The 19,704-nt window shown below is 36.6% G+C and overlaps 1 protein-coding gene and 1 long non-coding RNA gene across 2 annotated transcripts; one reads left to right on the forward strand and one right to left on the reverse strand.

The window, feature by feature from the left end:
* The first annotated feature begins 866 nt into the window (after nucleotides 1-866).
* LOC108834435 (uncharacterized) lies at nucleotides 867-2,230 on the forward strand. Its single transcript, XR_001946840.2, has 2 exons — nucleotides 867-1,301; nucleotides 1,623-2,230. It is a non-coding gene; the product is annotated as an uncharacterized LOC108834435 (long non-coding RNA).
* An 8,056-nt stretch (nucleotides 2,231-10,286) lies between these two features.
* LOC130495698 (uncharacterized) lies at nucleotides 10,287-14,164 on the reverse strand. The gene is made up of 6 exons (XM_056987170.1): nucleotides 12,046-14,164; nucleotides 11,755-11,953; nucleotides 11,349-11,528; nucleotides 11,163-11,262; nucleotides 10,677-10,944; nucleotides 10,287-10,600 (listed from the first exon to the last, which is right to left on the reverse strand). Exons 1-6 carry the CDS (start codon nucleotides 14,162-14,164, stop codon nucleotides 10,287-10,289), a joined length of 3,180 nt encoding a protein of 1,059 aa, XP_056843150.1.
* Between the last annotated feature and the right edge of the window lie 5,540 nt (nucleotides 14,165-19,704).

The following is a 19,704-nucleotide window of genomic DNA, read 5'->3' on the forward strand; positions in this document are numbered from 1 at the left end:
TAATCCTAAAATATAAATTTTAAACTTTTAAACTTTATATAAAAATATAGTTTGATAAAAATACACTAATGCAACCCGAATCCATATAATACCCTAAACCCTAAAATTCAAACCTAAATGATATTCTAAATACTAGATCTTTAAATAAAATTTTCAGATTTTAAAGCCAAAACTTAAACTTTAAATCTAATTTAAAAACTCCATTCAAAATATCAAATGTAAACCTTAGATCCTTCATCAAATTCTATACCCTAAATCCTAACTTCAACCATAAACCATTCATCCACTAAATATAAATTTCCAATATAAATTTTAAAAGTTTAACAAACTTCAAATCTGAATCTTATTACAAACTTTTATATAAAACTCTAACTCTTATACCAAACTTAAACTCTACATACAAAATCATAAATCCAATCTTTATACTTATATATATATATATATCATACCCTAATTTAATCACAAACCCTAAACTCTAACTAAATGTTTTAAAGTTACAATTTTTATTAGTTTAAAAATTTAAATTTTAATATCAATTCTCAAATCTAGTACTCTAACCCTAAAATCTAAATGTATACCATAACACAAATCATATACCCTAAATCATATTACATATACTATAAACTCATACTTTTAAACTCTAAATTTTAAATAAAAAATAAATATAACAATAATTAGAATATAGTTTAATTTTCTATAAATAAATTTAGTTAAACAAATGATGTTACAAAAAAAAAATTTAGTTAAACAAAAAATTATAAGTTTTAAAACAATGATTAAAAAATAGTTTTTGATTGGTTAATTTTTGACCATTTGATTGTTTTCAATCTAATGGTCACAGATCAATCTCTGCCAATCCTCGTCCTTTCTCCTTATTGGTCAATCTTTTAAAAACCGGGATTACCATTTGTGACCATTGATTGTTTTTGATCGTGTGGCCTAAGATCAATCTTCTGCATCTCTGTCTTTCCATCTCTCTCTCACTCACGGCTCAATCTTCTCCATCTCTCTCTCCCTCTCTCATGATTCAATCTATCCTTTGAATCGTTAAACCTAAAATCACAAAGCCTTCAGAAACGCACAGAGATTGAATCTAATCCACCTTTTACGATTCAACCTGTCTGGATACAACACTTTCTTCTCCATCTCTCTCTCTCTCTTTCACTCGGCCATGATGAAAGCTTCGTCGACAACACTTGACTCGAGTCAGATTCGAACCACAAACAGAGATGGCGGAGCAGCGCCGGTGGCAAGGCGGAAGACGGCTGTTCATAAAAAGATGGGGAGAAGAAGCTTCGATGGTTCTTTCTCTCTTTGATTTTTTTTTTTGATTTCGGTACATGAAGTGGGTCGTGAGCAGAGCTGGTTTGATTTTTTTTTTGTCTCTGAAGTCAAATCATTTATAAGAGTGATTAGGATGTGTTTTTTTGGATTTGGAAAAAGATTTCAACTTTGATTGAGAAAAGCTATGTGAGTTTCTTGCTTTGCTCCTAGCTTTGTGTTCTTAATTAAGATTTCATTGCAATCTGATGCATAATGTCCATTAATCACTGTCATGAGTTATATACATATCATACTCTTAGTTTAGTTATGGTCTTCTTTTGTTTTGATATTTTCTGCAGGTGACCTTGTGAGTTCACGACAATGGTGGTCACAGATGCTGAAGGTCCTTTTGTTGGGGAGATTACTTGTGGAACTTTACTGCAAAATTTGCAGATAAATCTCTCAACCATAACTTTCTTTCTTACAAACATTGCAAGGTGTTTATTAATTCTTGTGTGGTGTGGATTTTTTTTACAACAGAAATCTTGGATGAAGCTGGTGAAAGTGATGAGAGAGTGTCTTGTTTACAAGAGAAATTTGAACAGGCTGCCAAGTCCCGAGCCGAGCTTCTTCAGATCTTGTCTGATGCTAGTGCTTAACTTTCGAGAAAGAGAGGTACAAAAACTTTAGCTGTGACATCTCAAGCCATGGAGATGATGTAAGAGAACATAGGCTTAAGGAGATGGCAGATAAAGCTAGTGGTGGTGGTGGTGTAGGTGAAGCCGAACAAGAAGAGAAGAAAGAGACGTAGAGCTGTAGATTTTGGTTTATTAGGTTTTGTTTAAATTTTTTAGTTATTAAATTTTTGGTTTATTTAAGTTTGGTTATGTTTTTTTTTGGTTTAATGTATAAACTGATTTTATTTGTAAACAAATTTTAATTAATGAATAAAATTTAATTTTTAAAATTTGGATTAATTCTAAATTCAATTATATTTGGTTAATTTAGTTTTTATAATTTATTATTAATAAATTTTTGGATAATTTAAGAACTAATTAATAACACAAACTATTAGGTTTTAATAACATTTGTGAAACGTTATTATAAATATTAACAATTGCATAATTAAACACGCTATTGTTGTACGATTAATTATAGCAAAAAGAAAAACCGCTATTAAAAGGGTCGGACCTATTATAACGGGCGATGTCAGAGCGTCCAAAGAAGCGCTATTAAAAATGAATCATAGCGCTTTTCGTGCGCTATTACTACCCACATTTCCTGTAGTGAGTGAAGTCCAAGGCAGCTTGAAGAACGCCTATAAGGAGTTGATTGAAAGCTAGTGACTGAGATTTGACAACAGGGTTGAAGATCAGTGAAGAACAGGAGAGGAAGAAAAAAGGAGCAAGATGACATCAGCGTTAGGTTTTCGTCGAATGTCTGAAGTCAGAAGAGGTGGAGATTTGTGGGCTTCACTTATTGTTTTGGGCTTCTAACTTCAGTTCTGGGCCAATGAAGTGGGCTTCAGCTGAACTTAGCTCAAGTCATGTGAGAACTTAAGGAGGTGTGTGCCGTTGACTCAACGAGAGGCAGTTATAACGGCATAACGGCCACTTCATCTTCTCTGTGACTTACCTGAAAGAAACAGAGGTGAGAGAGAGACGATTCACAGAGAGAGAGATTCAGAAGAGAAAGAGGTCTACCTAGTGCGACTGATCGGAGACTGGAGTTGGCGAATCTCCAGTGACATCGTGCGTAAGGATCTGATTACCTGGAGTGTATTTCGGAGGTAATATCAACTCGTCTTCTCTGTTGTGTTAAGATCGAGCTTGTGTAACGTTACCATAACTTTGATCTGAATCTAGTGAATCGTTGAGGGCTCCGCTCCCTCCCCGGACAGTAGGAAACGAAGTCCAGGTGAACAATTTGTGTGTGTGATCTTGCTTTTCGTTTTCATTCCTGCAAAGTAACAAACGAATCGATCAAATCAACGAATCCAAACAACTATCAAGTAGACGATCTAAAGAACGTAACCAACAGCAAAATGATTTCGTCTCTCTTATCCATCTATGTGATTCATAATTGAAGAATCTAGCACACGAGACTCCAATCTGTGCTTTGAAATTGAAGCTGCTTGATTGATTTATCTATGTTACTAAAAACGGTTATGATCATGTAGACGTTTGGATCTTGTTTCTGTGATGTATGTTTAGCTTTTACGTATTGTGGTTATTTCTTATGGTTAAACCATCTCCAGTAGAACACAAAAATTTACACTATATTTCACTTTAAAATAGAGTAACTCTATTATAGAATTGGATTTACTCCAATGGTTCACTCTATAATAGAGTTACTCTATAAATAGAGTGAATTATAGAGTAGTGTTGTTTTTTCACTCTAAATATAGAGTGAAAATTAACATTAGAGCATCTCCAATCCCATTCTATTTTTCACTCTAAAATAGAGTTTAGAGTAAAAAAATGTTCCAGTGGTACTCTATTTCTCACTATATAATAGAGTGAAAAATAGGTTTACTCCAAATATATAGTAAGTTGTTTTTTTTTGTTCATCACTCTATTTTCTACTCTAAAATAGAGTACCATTGGAGTAAACTTCATCTCTATTATAAAGTCACTCTATTTTAGAGTAAAAAATAGAGTGAACCCTTGGAGATGCTCTTATTCTATAATTCACTCTATTTATAGAGTAACTCTATTATAGAGTGAACCATTGGAGCAAATCCAACTATATAATAGAGTTACTCTATTTTAGAGTGAAATATAAAGTAAGGATGAGTGGTTTTAGAGCATTCAAAGCTAAAGTGCCCATTGAATGGAGCCAGAGCTTGTACATAACCTTAGTGAGAGGTCTCCCTGGAACAAAGAAGCTTCACAGGCAAACCCTCGAGGCTATGGGACTCCGGAGATGCCACCACACTGTTTTGCACTCCAACACTTCTTTCATTAGAGGAATGATTTAACAGGTTTTTTCTCATTTCTCACATTCCTCTCACCAAGCATGATATTATTTAGTGATATCATCTTCTTTTTTGCAGGTTAAAAGGATGGTAGTTGTTGAAACAGAGGAGATGTTCAAAGCTCGCAAAGAAGCTGAAGCCAACCACAAAGCTCTGCCTCCGCCTGCCAATGCGATGCAGCTCCGGGAGGTCCACATAGAAGATTCGCAGCCGTTTTCAGAATTCTCCTTATCCTTATTAATTTTCGATATAAAGTTTTCTTCAGGAATCCATTCTGCTGCGAAGATCGGGAAGCCGTAAGTCTGCGTATTCGCCATTGCTCCTCCTCCTCCGTGTCTCCTCCTCCGTGTCTCCTTCGCCATTTGTTCTGATTTTTTTCCGGTTTGTTTAGTTAATTTTAAAACAAGGGTACTAAGGACATTTTGTCTATTAATGAATATCATTTCTGTGACTTTCTTCTCCGGCTGCCTATCGCTTCATCCTCTAAAAGACAAACTAATTTGATCATTTTCCACTATATATTAATTGAAATGATAGAGAAAGAAAATTAGTCTGTATATCATTCAAAATAGTTTTTAAAAAACATGTTAGTCAAAATATTTTAACTCATCTACTTTTAAGATGAGTTACTGTAGGTCTCTTTCGCAGAATTTTAAATATAAAACCATTTTATATTAATTAAATATTAACTTATTTAAAACTCAGTTTATCCATTATTTAAAAACCCAATTTGCAACAAAATTATTTGATCACACGAAATTAAAATATTAGAATATTTTAAAAGGGAAGATGTATTTCCTTAGGTTATAAAATTTAAATTCCTTTTATTAAATCAATAATAAATATAAATTTGACTTTTTATTTTACTTTTCTGATTTTTCTCTTATGTTTAAGTTATCTTTACTTGTGATGATAAGTTGGTGTTTGTCTTGAATATCACTTGCCAATGGAATTAGCTTCTTTTTTTTTTTTGGCATCAAAAGGCTATTCTATTACTCAAACTTGAGGTGGTCTGGGTAACCAGACCGGAATAGAACAACCAAAGTAGCATAATGATCTATGAAAGATACGAGCGTTCCTAGCTAAAGAATCAGCTATCACATTTTCAGTTCTTGGTACATAGCAGAGCTTGAAGTCTGAGTAGCATAACTTGATCGTATGAATCATCTCCAATTCAGTTGAGAAGCTTGGCCATGCTTTCGGTTCCGCCAGCATTGCTATCAGGTTTTTGCAGTCAGTGCCAAATCTCTGACAATCCGACTGTTGTAACATTGTCTCCATTGCCCATCTCAAAGCTTCCAGTTCCGAGTGTAGAGCTGACTCCCTCCTCCTCAGGTTCCTCATCCCCATTAGCTTTATCGTCCTCCTGCTATCTTTCCATACCCATCCAAGTCCACTAAACGGATCAGTAGAGGTCCAGCCAATGGAATTAGCTTTAATGATGAGTTCTTACAAAATTCTATAATTGAGGTCATTGATCCGTCTATACCGATTTTTCAGTCTAGTTAATTTCTAGTATTATTTCACTTAAACTCTAAATGTTTGATTATATTTAATGACTGCTATATACAGGGGCGGAGCCATAGAGGGTGGAGGGGGGTCAGCTGACCCCACCTTATTTATAAAATACAAGTTTTTTTTTCATGAAAAAATATAATGACCCCACCAAATATTGTAGTTTGACCCCATAAAAATTAAAACAATGAAAACAAAAGCTTGACTTGAACTCATATTTATTCTGATTTTATGTTCATTTATAATTTAAATCCTCTTTAAATATAATAAAATTATTACAAAATTTTAAAATATTATATAATTATATTATTTTTTAGCAAAACATAAAACTCAGATTTTGAAATAGTCAAAAACTCTTACATAGCCTACCTTTTTTTTAAATCAAAGTTAGCCTACCATTTCATTTCTGCTTTTTGTGAGCTAGAAAATAGAAAACATCTTGTATGTTTTTTCTGAAAACAAAAAACATCTTGTATGTTCAATTTATTTTATTTTACATTTTTAATTTAATTTTCTATATTTATCTTTGGATTTTATTTAGAATTTTATAAAACATGAAAGCTACTAATGTACTCACAAGATTTTATGAATTATCTAGTCTTTATAAGATTTTGGAGATTTTTAATTTAATTTTTTAAAATAACTGTGAAAAATCTATAGATATAAAATTATGAAAATAGTATTACAGAATTATGTCAGTGAATAGTTTTAAAATGATTCTTTTATTTTTTTGTTAAAAACTATTTAAAGATTTTAAAAATCCAATCTTAACAAAAACATTTTAAGCTATAGGAAAATACTTTTTGTAAACTTATTTTAACCATCTATAAATAATTATATATCTTTTTTTGATCGGCAATTCTTTTATCATTTTTATTAATATATATAGGTTAATGACTCACCCCGGTACAAAAACATTCCGGCTTCGCCACTGGCTATATATATTTAGTCTTGATGATAGATCCAGATGAACCCGGTGATTATGGTTGACGACACTACAAGAAAACATGTTTTTTGCTACTGCACAATTAGTAGGTAATCAGTAGCTAAATCAAGATTAGTGACCGATTAGCGACTGATTAAGGCTGTCGTTATAGTGCTCGTCGATAAATAAATCAGTCACTGATCGGTCAGTATTTTGCGACTGATTTGCTACCCAAAAATCAGTCGTGCAACAGTCACTAAATAGTGGGTAATTTACGACTACGGGAACGACTCTAAAGTGACTACTTTAGTGACCAAATAAACGGTCGTGTTACAGTCGCTAAATTTAGTGACTGCGTTGCGACTGATTAGCTACCGAAAACTGACTGAGTTGCAACTAATTAGCCAACCGATGTAGCCACGGTTTGTGACCGATTACTTACTGACTTAGCAACTGATAATTAAATGACTACTACAAACATATATTTGTTATTTGCATATTTATCCATTTCGTTTTTTTTGTGGGATTAAAAGTTTATACATAAAATTTAAACATACAAAATGAAAAAACTGAAAGTGATAAACGTTTTTAACATAACATAAGAGGTACCAAAAATATACATTGGATCACTTGAGTTGTTTCCTTCCAAAAAGATACATAAGATCAGAAAACAACTCCAACACTTGAGTTGTTTTATGCTCAAGATACCAAAACACCATAACTCAAGTTAACACCATAACAACACCATAACCAAAACACAACTTAGCTTCTACTGATTAGTAGAAGCTGGAGATGATGCTGATTCAGAGACAATGAAAGCAAGGTACCTTGGGTCAGTTGAAAGCATATACTTCTGCATAGTGATGAACTCGGCCATCTTAGACTGGTTAGCAGCTTCAACCCTAGCACGGTCTTCCTCAGCCTTGGCAATAAGAACAGCTTGTTCTTCTATCTTGCGTTCAGCTTCTTCAAGCTTCCTTTGCATGTGCAGGAAAGAAGCAGAGCTGCTGGGATCATTTCTTTTCCGCTTAAGCTTCTTCTTGAGGCTTCCAATACCAAAAAGATCTCCTCTGTCATTGCAGAAAGTTGACTACAACAAAGAAAAAAATATGTCAGTCCTCACCAATCAATTTCCAAGCTGGAAAACATTAGCTAAAGTCTAAATGCAAAAGACTGGATTTTTTTTAAAGAAAAAACACTAGACCTGAATAAAGAGATCGTTGTCCTCTTCTACTGATAGCAGTGGCTGGCGGTCATCTGAGATTTCAGTGCTATCAAGGTTAGCCAACTTCTCTTCCTTATTCTTTTTGTAAGCCTCAATAACCTTTTCTGCTTTGAAATCGACATAGGTTCCATCTTTTTTTGTATGAGCCTTGATGAATACTTCACCAAAAGTCGCAGGTCTTCCCAACTCAGCTGTCTGAAATGAAATGCAAGAAAGACATAATGAGTGAAGTGTTACTGCTTATGAGACAAAAAAAACGAGACAAAGAAAATGAGACAGAGAAAATGGGACTAACCAGCTCCTGTTCAATTTGCATATATGACTTCTGCCCTGAGTTATGCTTGGCAATACCAAAACCATTACGGTCAGACTTTCGAGCCTTTGATGCCTTTTTGCTCTTATCCACTGCTGCAGCAGTGTCCCAATAGGTAGTCATTTGCTTCCAGAGTGTATCTCCTATCCAATTCGGTTGCTTTTGAGATGTCCTTACATCACTGACCATACCCTTCATTTGAAGCTGACAAATGGCTTCAAAGTGTTCTTGAACAAGACCGGTTAGCATGGGATTCCATGTGTGTGATTTCTACAAAATAACAGAGAAAATGTGTTAGTCTAAAGAAAAGAAAGAAATATAAATCGCATGTCAAACAAAAAGCTATGTATACATAATAATCATCACAAAATAAAGGACTATAGATAGAGAAGGTACCGCAAATTCAACAAAGTATCCTTCTTGTCTGTCTCTAGGCACACAGGTCCAACTATAGAATGGCTTATTAAATTTCTTTTTCATGATCTTTGATATCTTACGGGCCAAGCTGGACTTGTCATAGCCAAACCTGCAACACAAGAGGAAAAAGAACAGAACTCGCAATCAGCAAACTCAAACTTAATGTCTCCATGATGTTAATATCAGCAAACGCAAACTCAAACACCAAGCTGGACTTAATGTCGCAATCAGCAAACTCAAACTTAAGAACAGAACAGACAAGCTTCTTCCTTTATTTTGATCACAACAGACAAGCTTCTTCCTTAATCTAACTAGTATAACCAGTGTAAAATCTTCACAACAGAACAGAAAAAATATAAGAAAAACCTTCAGTTTCTTTGTTTTGAAATGAAAAGCTTCTTCCTTTATCAAAACTAAACTCACACACAGACATAAAGAATCTTAGAGTAAACTCACACACAGGAAGGTTCTTAAACTAAAGTCACACACAGACATTAACAATCTTAAACTAAAGTCAATGTAGAGAAACCATACCATGTTGTACCAGGCTCTAGGTTGCGAGACAGGACCGTTGTGTACTCCTCTCGGCCTGGTTGGGCTAGCATCGAGTTTATTAAACCCATCACGTCCTCCGAGAGATAGGGTTCAACTAAAGCTTCGAACTCATCTTCATGAAGTGGAGACGGTGGAGATTGTGCTTCTGAACTGTGACGCGATGGAGCTCCATGAAGTGGAGACGATGGAGATTGTTCAAGTGGAGGAGATGGAGATTGTGTCTGCCCAGGTTGAGGATTTGAATGAGCTTCACCGCCAGAAGATTGAGGAACTCGAGTTTGAGGCACCGGAGTAGATCGAGAAGGTGGAAACGAGGAGTTTGGAAAGAGTTGCCTCGGAGGTGGATAATCCCTAACCGACGGCGCCGGATTGTTGTTAGGGAGAACCGCCCGTGGAAGAGTCGACGTCGTCGCCGGATTGTGGTTGGGGAGAACCGCCGGTGGAAGATTCGACGGAGAAGCCCTAGGGACGAAGTCATACTGAGCCGGTAATGGTCTTGGGGTTCTATTAATCGATGATTTAGGTGCCACGACGACGCGTTTCCTCTTTCCAAGCATCGCCATAGTTGATCGGTGGTTGCTTTGGCAGAATCGCCGGTGTGAGAGGTTGATATCGAGAGATATAGAATAGAGATAAACGAGATGATGATTAGATTAGGGTTAAGTTGTCAAACGCAGGCGTTTAAGGGGAGTAATGGGCTTAAAATTTGGGTTTGGCGGTTCTAAAATATTTTGGGTTTTGGGATTAGGCGGGGTTAGCAAATATTTTGGGTTTAGGCGGGGTTAGTTAATTAATTTTTAAAAAATAATTACACACCCATAAGATTTATGTTTTAATTAGTAGCAAAATACAATTTTAAAAAAATACATTTGGGTTTTTTTTTTGATCAAAAGAAAATACATTTGGGTTTATGCTTTATTTATTTGCTAAAACTAGGTAGATTTTAATTAGTAGATAATTACAATTAAAAATAAAATTACACTTCCATAAGATCAAAGTTTCAATAATATATCATCATACCAAAAAAAAATATATCATTACATATTGCCTCAAATAATATATAAAAAAACACATATTCATAAGATTAAGAGATTTCTTATTCCTCTTCATCATCATCGGGTGACGATAAATTACATTGGAATTCGTCATTTGGTTCTCCATCTGCCACCTCGAAATCGAGATTTATTGGTTCTTCTCGATCATGTGCCAAATGCTCAAATTCTAGGTTTTCAATTGTAGTCAAAGAAACAGCATCATAGTTTTCTTGTTGTAACGTCACCGAGGCTACGTCTTCATATTCTCCAGGAATGATTAATCTTCTCGGATTCACTTTTAGAACATTGAGCCATAGCTTCTTTGGTTTTTTTACATACGGATACGGGATATAACAAACTTGTTCTGCTTGTGATGCTGTGCAATATCATATATCAATAAACATATATACAAATTAATGATATCAATCTATATATATATAAAAAATATGTACCTAGAATAAAGGGGTCATATTTGTCGTATTTTCTTGATGAAAGCACATCAATGATACCGGCATTGCTCCGCCGGGTGCCTCTACCAAGAACAGGGTCATACCACTTACACTTAAAAAGTGTGATTCTCAAATCGACTGCCCCCTCATACTCGATTTGTATGATATCAGTTAAGATTCCGTAGTAATGTGCTTCATCAGTTACATTTGTATAACTCTCCCCTTTAACACATACTCCATAGTTACAAGTCTTTCTTCCCTCACCATGCTTCTGCGTATGAAACACAAAACCTTTTGTGAAATAGATAGGCCATGTTTTAGCTTTATTCACTGGTTCATTCGCCATATCTTTAACCCAAAGAGGAAAATGATGTGTGTTGCTCCAGTAGCTAACCTATATAAATAAATTTACATGTAAATAAATATATATATATATCAATATAAAGAACGAAAAAACACTACCGTTCATCTATAATTATTAAGACATACATAATCTTTCACCCATATATGATATTCATCGGCTCTTCTCGCAGAGAGTTCATTTTCCGAGATGTCTGGATATTTTGCACTGATATAATCTCCGAACATCCTATATTAGACGAACAAATAAATATGAAATATCAAAGTAGGATATATAAAAAAAAACATAAGGTTAAGAATTGTCAAATTATATACCTCTCAAATGGCTGAAAATAATTACAATTTCGCAAAACATATGAATGTGCGCATCGATAATCTTTTTCAGATAGCCGTAGTTCTTGCATTTCCCCACTTGGACGACCTATATGAGTAAATATATCAGGAACTCCTTCGACATGATATACAGGGACTTGACCTTCATCAAATCTTGTGAACCTGCCCAAATGAAGAAAATATAACATGTTAGAAATAAGAAAAAGTTAACATGTGAATCATATATATATGTATTTACGTTGATTTCGTTTGTATATTGTCAGCAAAGTAGTGCTCTGAGAAAAAAGTTATCTCCTGATTGATATATGCTTCAACTATCGATCCTGCCGCATATCTTTTGTTCTTTGCAGTTGCTTTCAACTTTTTGAAATTCCGTTCAAAATAATACATCCACTTGTATTGCACGGGCCCCCCTAGTTCAGCTTCATATGGGAGATGTATAGGCAAGTGTTGCATCACGTCGAAAAATGATGGTGGAAAGATCTTTTCCAAATTGCAGATTATCAAAACTATGTTCTCTTTAAGTTTATTAAGCCGACTTTTTTGCAAAGTTCTGGAGCAAAGGTCACGGAAAAATAAACCAACCCCTACAATATAAATACAAACTGCAGATTGTGAGTACAACACATATTATCAACACATATTTTTGAAGATTTCATAAACAAAAAAAAAATACTACCTGATAACGCAAGATGGACGTTTTGGACGAGGAGATTTGCAAATATAAATGGAAGTAGCCTCTCCATAAAAACATGACAGTCATGACTCTTCATGCCTGAAAACTTTCCATTCTCATGATCAACCCACTTAGCTAGGTCCGAAGCATAACCGTCTGGGAATTTAATCGAATGTTTCACACATTCCAATAAACTTGTTCTTGCGGTCTTGTCCAATGTGTACGGAGGGAAAGGAGCCTTCCCATTGCTATCAACATGTAAATGTTCCCTATCACAGAAAAATACTATATCCAATCTTGACTTGATGGTGTCTTTCGACTTACCCTTCACATTCATAAGAGTATTGATGATGTTGTCAAAAAAATTCTTCTCAATATGCATCACATCAATATTATGTCGAAGAGTAAGGTCCCTCCAGTACGGCAGTTCCCAGAATATGCTTTCCTTGTGCCAATTATGGGTTTTTCCATATCCAGGTTTCTTCTTGTCGTGACCATTTCCACCACACTTGGATGTTTTTGGTGGACTGACATCACTTAACCGCTCCGAATAAACTTGCTCACCAGTCAAAGATTCAGGTGGAAAATCATTAACAGCGTGTTTTCCCTTCACGAAATCCCTTTTATTCTTCCTCAGTGGATGGTCATGAGGAAGAAATGTTCGATGACAATCAAACCAACAAGTCTTTCTTCCATTAGGTAGATAAAAAGCCTTAATATCTTCCATGCAAATTGGACAAGACAACTTACCATGGGTCGTCCATCCTGATAGCATGCCGTATGCCGGAAAGTCGCTTATCGTCCAGAGAAGCACAGCTTTAAGATTGAAATTTTGATTCAAGGAGACATCATATGCTTCAACTCTAGTAGACCACAGATCTTTCAACTCCGCAATCAGAGGTTTAAGGAAGATATCTAGACTAGCTCGCGGATGATTCGGTCCAGAATTCAAAATTGTCAAAAACAGGTATTCTGTATTCATGCACATACCAGGGGGTAGATTATATGGAGTCAAGATCACTGGCCACAACGAATGATTATTAGACATTCCGAATGGATTGAAGCCATCTGTACATAAGCCAAGATAAACATTACGAGGTTCTTCTGCAAAACGGGGATGTAGATCTTGAAAGTTTTTCCACTCTGCCGCATCTGACGGATGACACATTTCACCCTCCTTTGCTTGGTGCTCTGCATGCCATCTCATTGCTGATGCAGTCTTCTTACTCTGGTACATTCTCTTTAATCTGTCAGCAATAGGTAGATACCACATACGACTATATGCTACTTTCGTTCTACGCCGTTCATTTCTAGGCTTCCATCTTGGTGCATCACAAAATTGACATTCATCCCATTTTTCATCCTCTTTCCAGAAGATCATACAATTGTTAACACAAACATCAATTGTATAGTATGGGATGCCCAAATTGCGCATCAACCTTTCTGTCTCGTAATGTGAAGCAGTTGATTGGTTTCCGGCTGGTAAATAGTCTGTTAACATTTGGCATACCGAATCCACACACTTTTCACTCATATTATAATCTGTCTTATTTTGCAGAACTCGAGCAGCTAAGGATAACTGCGAGTGACCTTCATGACAACCATCATACAAAGGATTTTTGGCTCCTTCTAACAAGTCATAGAATTTTTGTGAATGGTTGGAAACCGGATCTACGACATTTTGATAATTATCATCATGTTGATAATTATCATAAGTCACATTATCACAAAATGCATCATTCACCATTTCCACATATCTATCTTGTACTAAATTACCACCTTCTCCGCTACCACTTAAATGCGTAGGATCAACATAACTCGTTCCTAATCTCATATCTATTTCTTTTCCGTGGTTGTACCAAACATAATAATCTTCCATAAATCCTCTACTATATATATGTCTCAAGATTTTTTGCCCCGGGAGAAATTTTTCGTTTTTGCAAATACTGCAAGGACAAAAGAACTTACCGCCATTGTTCTGCATTAATTCCTGACTATTTGCAAATGTCATGAATTCTTCTACCCCCGCGACAAACTCTCTCGAGAAATTTTCCGTTTCTTCATCGATCCTCTTGTACATCCGATCACGAAAATTAGTATAGTTGTTGTAATTGCCCGTCATTGTACTTCACGATTTTCTTTCCTTTTTTTGGTTAATCTTTTTTTTTTGTTAGTCAAGATTTTTTTTGTTAATTTTGAAAAACGTTTTTTTTTTCAAAATCTTGTAAAACGTTTAAGAAGATTTTTTCTACGGGTGACGAGTTACAAAAGTTGTGGGTTTTGCTTCTATATATAAAAATATTTGTGACTGTATAGCTACCGTTTTGCTACTGATTTTGCGACTGAATAGCTACTACTGCTATCAGTCATAGAAAACGGGTGTACTGAACTAAATACGATTTCCACGTGTTTTGTAACTGCATTATGCGACCGATATGTGACTATTAAACGATCACATGTTTCAGTCACTAAACGGTAGCTAACTTGCGACTGAATAGCTATGCCCGTTTAAGGACCTTCGGTTCAGTAGCTAAGTAGTCGTAAAAGAGCGACTACATGGACGACTAACTGCTGTGGTCGTAAATTAGCTACTATCTAACGACTAAATATCAGTAGTGGCAAATCAGTAGCTAAGTAGTCAGTAATTAGTTGGTATATTTAGTGATCGCGGCTGTAGTCACAAATTTCGGTAGGGAAAAACCTGTTTTCTTGTAGTGCGAGTTTGTTGTTTGTCTAATTGATGGTGTGTTCAGGCTATTTGACTCGGTGAGATGGTTTAACCGTTCACACTCAGCAAATTTTTTTCTTACGCTCTTTTGATTAAACTCAAGAAAAGATCATGAACAGAGTTGTTAGGATCGCGGGACTAAAGCAGGCGAAAAGGAAGGATGGTGATTTTTGTTTATTTTCTAAGAGTAGCCGGCCTAGTCAATGTAATAGTTTATCAGCAAACATTCATTGTATTAGAACCGTTATGTTTAATTAATTCAAGTATTATGCTTCATTTAAATTCAGTATGATCTCCTTAACATGGAAAATACTAAGTTAAAATGAATCGATCTAAACATACTAAGAAAGTTCTAAGTATGAAAACTAGATTGGGGTGTTTAAATTCGGTATCAAAGCATGGTCGATACTAGAACTAATTTTGTGTAGTGGATATTAGGTTAAAACCATCCTTTTAACGCTTAAATCTCGCGGTAAGTTCTGCAACACTCTAAAAGATTAAAGTTCTGGTCAATCTCCCAACAATAATACAATAATAAACACTAACATAACATTTTTTTTAGGCTTGGCTACAAAGCAATAGATATATTTTAAACAAACATATTCCACATTACATTTTTTAAACTCTTACACATTAGTTTCCATAATTTTCTCTATCTTTTTTAAAAAGGACCCACCTAACAATTTACGTGGATTAGCTTACAACTTATGAGCCAACTTGCGAATATATATATTTTTAATGACTTTAACAAATGACTTTAACATGGAAATATATATATATATTTTTTTTGCGAATATATATATATGTTTTTGCAAGGGTTCAGCTTCCATGGAATGATGATGATACGAAGAAGGGAGTTTATGTCCAGAAGCAGAACAAATATGAGAACCCTGGCTCTGATAAATATTATCAGAGAAACAGAGCACATGAGGAGGAGAAACAGAGCATTCATGGAGGATTCATGAAGGATGCCAGGAAGTCGTATGGTAGGCAAGGAGAGACTGAAGACAGGTATAACTGGAACACGGGTGGAAAGGAAAGGAAAAATTCTCATCACACTGCACGCTATGCGCCATATGCGAAGAACAAAGTGCAAGTCTGGAAAGCTAAGGAAAAAACAGAGGTGAAATATGGTGGTTATGAGAAAAGAGATGAGTCGTATGCTCAACGCTTTCGGTCTGTGGAAGGGGTTTCAAATCATGATGCCATACGAAGTAATGATGCAACACGTCCCAGACGTGACGAGATAAGGGTGCAAGAGCATTACTCTACGCAACAAGTAACACAGTGCGCTGGAAATGAAACAATGACGTTGGCACCACATCAGAGTAGTGGGAAGAGGATAGCTAGCAAAGTGGTAACACCTAGTCGTCATGACCAGGAACTTGATGTCCATGTTACAAAACGTCGTCATGTTTCTCCTCGTTTACTCACTTTCTCTCCTACGGAGAAAGGATCGCTTGAAAACGAGCAAATCATTGGAGCTCTAAGCGACATGGAGATCGTGGAACAGGGCAATCTGGATGAGGAGTCGCATGACACAAAGATGGATGTAGATGACCACGATGATGACCTGTTAGGAGAAGAGCTAATGGAGATAGAGGCGTCCAAGATGAATGGAAACAAAGACGAGGTAGTGAAAGAGGATAAAGTGACAAGAAGGCCGAGAGGTTCATTATCTAACTGAAGTGGAAAATCCCGCAAGTACCCATTGGGTATACCCATTAAGAAGGCAGAATTCCTCCGTCGGGGATCTCCCAAGCCACACAAAGCTACTGCGAAGACTACATCAATTTCAGACACTCGTCGGGTAGGTGGGGAAAGAAGTACAACTGATACAACCAGTTCAAGAAATGACGTGGAGGGGTCCAAAAACTCTTCCTGACGTTATCCATGAGGACACTCAGTTGGAACTGTCGAGGGTTCGGAACAGACCTCACAGTTCGACGCCTTACGGAGATGTGTCAGAAGCATCGCCCAGGACTTGTGTTTCTCTCTGAAACAAAGAATAAGAGGCGGCAGTTGCAAAACATTCAGGCCGACTTAGGATTTGATCGTTTGTTTACCGTTGAGCCACTTGGTCTCAGCGGAGGTTTAGCTCTTTTATTTATGGATGATTTTCAAGTTAATGTTTTATTTTCAAATAACAGAATGATTGACATTGAGGCAGTCATTGATGGAATAAAAGTTTACATGACATTTGTTTATGGAGACCCTGTTTTAGAACGTAGAGAGCAGGTTTGGGAGCGTCTTACGCGCTTTGCCACAACTAGAAATGGACCTTGGTTCATGATTGGTGATTTTAATGAAATAATTGATCATAGTGAGAAGGAAGGTGGCAGACGACGATCTGATAGCTCTTTCTTACCATTCAAACAAATGTTGAGCAATTGTGGTATGCTGGAGTTCCCATTTACGGGAAATAAGCTCTCATGGATAGGAAAAAGATCTAGAGGTGTAACAGTGAGATGTCGTCTTGATAGAGCAGTGGGTAATGAGGATTGGCATGACCAATTTCTGCATACATCATCGAGATATCTCAGGCTTTGGGGCTCGGACCATCGTCCAGTTCTAGCAGAGATTCTAAAAAGATCAAAGAGAAGGAAAAAGAAATTTAAATTTGATAAAAGATGGTTAGATGATGAGGATATGAGGCAAGTCATCCTTGAAGAGTGGAAGTCGGAGGATCTGCCACCTGATGCAAGTATCATGGATCACATTGCTAGCTGCCGGAAAGCTTTGAGTCAATGGAGGAGAGAAAATAATGTGAATTCAGAAAAACTGGTGGAAGAGCTCAAAAAGAAGGTAGAAAACTTATATTCCGATGATAATGCTACATCAGAATAGATAGGTGATGCTCTAAAGGAACTCTCTAACGCTCTTAAGGCGGAAGAAATGTTCTGGAGACAAAAGAGCAGAGTACTTTGGCTGAGGGAGGGAGACCGAAATACGAAATTCTTCCATGCACTAGTAAAACAGAGACGAGCGAAGAATAGAATAACACAACTTTTGGATGCAAATGGGAATATGGTGGAAGATGAAGAAGGATTAGTAGCCATTGCTACTAGTTACTTCAGGCAAATATTTGAATCATCTAATCCAGAGGATATAGCAGAAGCGCTGACGGAGGTGAAAACATCCATTACTGCTCAAACAAATGAAGTTCTCACAGCGCCAGTGATTGAATGGGAGGTTAAGTTAGCACTTTTTGCTATGCACCCAGAGAAGGCTCCCGGGCCAGATGGCATGACAGCTCTTTTCTACCAAAAGTTTTGGGACATTGTCAAAGATGATTTAACTCTTATGGTTAATCAATTTCTTTTCCAGGGTACAATGCCACAAGGTTTGAACGACACTAATATTTGTCTCATACCTAAGACGACAAAATCAAACGAGATGACACAGTTTAGAACTATCAATCTATGCAATGTCAGTTACAAAATAGTATCTAAGGTCTTATGCCAAAGATTAAAAAAGTTTCTTCCACATTTGATATCTGAAACTCAGTCGGCGTTTGTGGCAGGAAGACAAATAACAGATAATGTGATGATAGCACAGGAGATGTTCCATACCTTGAGGACAAAACCAGGTGGACGAGTTAAAAGGATGGCCATCAAAACTGACATGAGCAAAGCTTATGATAGGATGGAGTGGTCTTTTATAGAGGCAGTCATGAGGAAGATGGGCTTTTCTGAGGTATGGATTGAATGGATTATGAGATGTGTTACCTCGGTTAAGTACCAAGTATTGATGAACGGAGAGCCTAGAGGACATATAGTTCCAGAGAGAGGTCTACGTCAAGGAGATCCTTTGTCTCCTTTCATATTTATTCTATGCACGGAAGCGCTCGTTAGCCTTCTTAGTCAAGCAGAGAATCAAGGGAAGATAACGGGGATGCGAGCCGCTCGTGCTAGCCCCTCGGTATCTCACCTTCTTTTTGCTGACGATAGCCTTTTCTTCTGTAAGGCGGAGGTCCGTGAATGTGAAGAAGTTATGAAAGTAGTCAGGAAATATGGACAGGCATCTGGACAATGCATAAATTTTGACAAGTCTTCTCTGCTCTTTGGCAAGAGGATACCAGCGAGTGATCGACAACAAATTAAAGATATATTGGGCATACAAAATTAAGGAGGAATGGGGTCCTACTTAGGAATTCCAGAAGATATCAGTGGATCTAAATGTAAGTTATTTGCATTCCTGAAGGAGAAGCTGTTACATAGAGTGAATGGGTGGACGGGCAGATGGCTTTCAAAGGGAGGAAAGGAAGTGTTAATCAAGTCTATCTTGCTAGCTGTTCCGACGTATGTGATGTCTAGTTTCTTACTCCCTCTAGAAATATGTGAGAACCTCGCTAGTGCCATTGCACAGTTCTGGTGGAGTTCGAATCCGCCAAAGAGAGGGATACATTGGTCTACATGGGATAAAATGTGTAAACCTAGAGAGGAGGGTGGCATTGGATTTCGCATGATCCACGAATTTAATCTAGCTCTTTTCGCTAAACAGCTATGGCGTCTTGTTCAGTTCCCAGATTCATTAGCGGCAAGGGTGCTGAGAGGTAGATATTACCGACTGAGTTCGCCCTTGCGAATATGCTCAGTAGATTCCCCATCTTATGTGTGGACAAGTATTATTGCAGCGAGGAAACTCCTGCTGTTGGGAATTAGGAACAAAGTACATTCAGGGTATGAGATTAAAGTATGGCAGGATCCATGGATCCCATCAGTGCCAGCAAGACCAGCTAGAGCTAATGCTCCGGTGGTACACCCTGGGATGACTGTAAGCAGCCTTATCGATTTTCAGACTAAGGAGTGGGATTTACGTATGCTTGAACAGTATGTTCATCATGAGGACATACCAAGCATTCAGAGTATGGCCATAAGCCCTACACATCGACCAGATACGTTTTGCTGGAATTATACAAAAAATGGGCAATA

The sequence above is a fragment of the Raphanus sativus genome, chromosome 6 (assembly GCF_000801105.2).
Source record: "Raphanus sativus cultivar WK10039 chromosome 6, ASM80110v3, whole genome shotgun sequence".
NCBI classification, from domain to species: Eukaryota; Viridiplantae; Streptophyta; class Magnoliopsida; order Brassicales; family Brassicaceae; genus Raphanus; species Raphanus sativus.